A 1,917-nucleotide genomic window follows, 5' to 3' on the forward strand; every position below is an offset into this window, starting at 1 on the left:
CCAAAGTACAGACCAGAATAAAAGCGCATGAAGAGAATGCTGATAAAATGGAAGAAGCAAGTGAGAATGACACAGAAACTACAGAGACTCCATAAGAAGATAATGCAGTTGAAGCCATTTGCTGTAGAAAAATACTCAGGTATGCTGAATGTTGTAGCCAGTGTTGAGAGCATTTTCTCCATTTAATATTTTTAGTAAGAATAAGAAATAGACCAAAACTGACTCTTTTTTCAGAAGGAATACTTAAATCAAGAGAAAACAGTACATGTACTGATTTTATATGATACTGTATGTATGATTTTACTGTGTTTTATGATGACTTCCTATGATATTCTCTATAAAAGCTGTACAAGAAAGTATAGTACACACACATATCAGTACAGAAGGCCTACTTCCTTATGTTGACCACCTCCTTACGTTCACCAGTTTGTTACAGTCCCTCGGGTGATCAACTTACAGAGGTTCTACTGATTTGGTTTCATTAATAGTTACCTTTTTTCTTAAGTAAGAGTTGGAAGTTTTCAGGAGCTTCTCCACCTCTCCTGCAAGATCTCTGCACATCTCTGAGGAGCCCATGCAGCCAAGCGTACAAAGTGCTAGCCCTTGTACAAATTGCGTGCTATGATTAAGATCACTGCAAAAGAAAGGAGAAAGGTAGAAACAAAAATGTTCTGCCGGGTGTTCCCCATGAAGAAGCTTCACAATTTAACACACTAGTTCAGAATGACTCAAGATTTCTCCAATAATGAAAATAGAGGAATTATTTGTTGCAGAAAATGTTTATTCCAACTTTATAAGTTATCAATACATCAGCGTATAGTGAAATGGGTGTTAAAAAAATATCAATACAGTAAATGAATGGACTAACAATCTCTCCTCCAGTCTCACAGCCAATGTTTCCAAAAACCAAAGTAGCAGAAATTGGTCAACCTGTTATCTGCTGGATGTTAAAAGATACCCACTGGGCGGCACCTGTGGCTCAAAGAGCAGGGTGCCGGCCCCATGTACTGGAGGTGGTGGGTTCAAACCTGGCCCCGGCAAAAAATTGCAAAAAAGGGAAAACAAAATAAAAAACTTTAAAAATAAATAAATAAAAGATACCCACTTTAGAAATTCAGCGAACAGTTGAATGTCAAAGCTGTCAATGATAAAAACAAGAAGGAATACTGTCTATAAAAGACTTTTTTTTTTTTTGAGACAGTCTCACTTTGTTGCCCCAGGCTAGATTGCCATAGTGTCTTAGCTCACAGCAACCTCAAACTCCTGGGCTCAAGTGTCCTCTTGCCACAGCTTTCCAAGCAGCTGGGAATATAGGCATGTGCCACCCCACCTGGCTATACAGATCCAGTTTTTTAAAGACTTTATTTTGAGATCTTTGGTATCTTAAATAGTTGTTTTAAGCCAATAACCAATGAGGCAAACACTTATAATTAAGCATAAAAATGGCTGGTACACTATGATGCCTTATAATACAAACAAAGTACCCAACAGAAAAAAATCAAAACCAAAACAGAAAAAGATCACATTCATTAACAGATCAAAAACAACAAAAATATTAAATGACACAAAGCTTGGAATGAAGTGTTAGGTCACCTCCCAAATATCTGAAAAAGTAGCCAACTTGTAAGTTCACTCGGGCTTGGCTGGATTTCATTAAAACTAAACACAAAGATTTCTTCTCTACCTATGTGCTTCACTCTTCAATTTTTATCAAGCTACAAACCTATATTTAAGTTTAGTATTAACTCTCTAATATGAACTTGCTGCCAGGCAGAACTACCAAATTATCAGCATGTGATTCAAAGCTTAATAAAGGCAATAGCACATACAAAAACTAAAATTAAAGAAACTCTCTCAGAAGTCTATCCAGAGTCAACATATAAAAGAATCATGCCAAACATCTAGAATGTACCGCTC

At 36.6% G+C, this 1,917-nt stretch overlaps 1 protein-coding gene across 2 annotated transcripts in view; it reads right to left on the bottom strand.

Moving 5' to 3' along the window:
• The window catches only part of AP1G1 (adaptor related protein complex 1 gamma 1 subunit), a 101,047-nt gene that overhangs the window by 47,087 nt on the left and 52,043 nt on the right, over positions 1-1,917 (bottom strand). For both annotated transcript variants that reach the window (XM_003791384.3, XM_023514109.1), the window contains exon 4: positions 493-634. In XM_003791384.3, coding sequence (XP_003791432.1) covers positions 493-634 — 142 coding nt within the window. The remainder of the gene's footprint in view (positions 1-492; positions 635-1,917) is intronic.

This window comes from Otolemur garnettii, unplaced genomic scaffold (genome assembly GCF_000181295.1).
Source record: "Otolemur garnettii isolate 467f Iridium unplaced genomic scaffold, OtoGar3 scaffold00047, whole genome shotgun sequence".
NCBI classification, from domain to species: domain Eukaryota; kingdom Metazoa; phylum Chordata; class Mammalia; order Primates; family Galagidae; genus Otolemur; species Otolemur garnettii.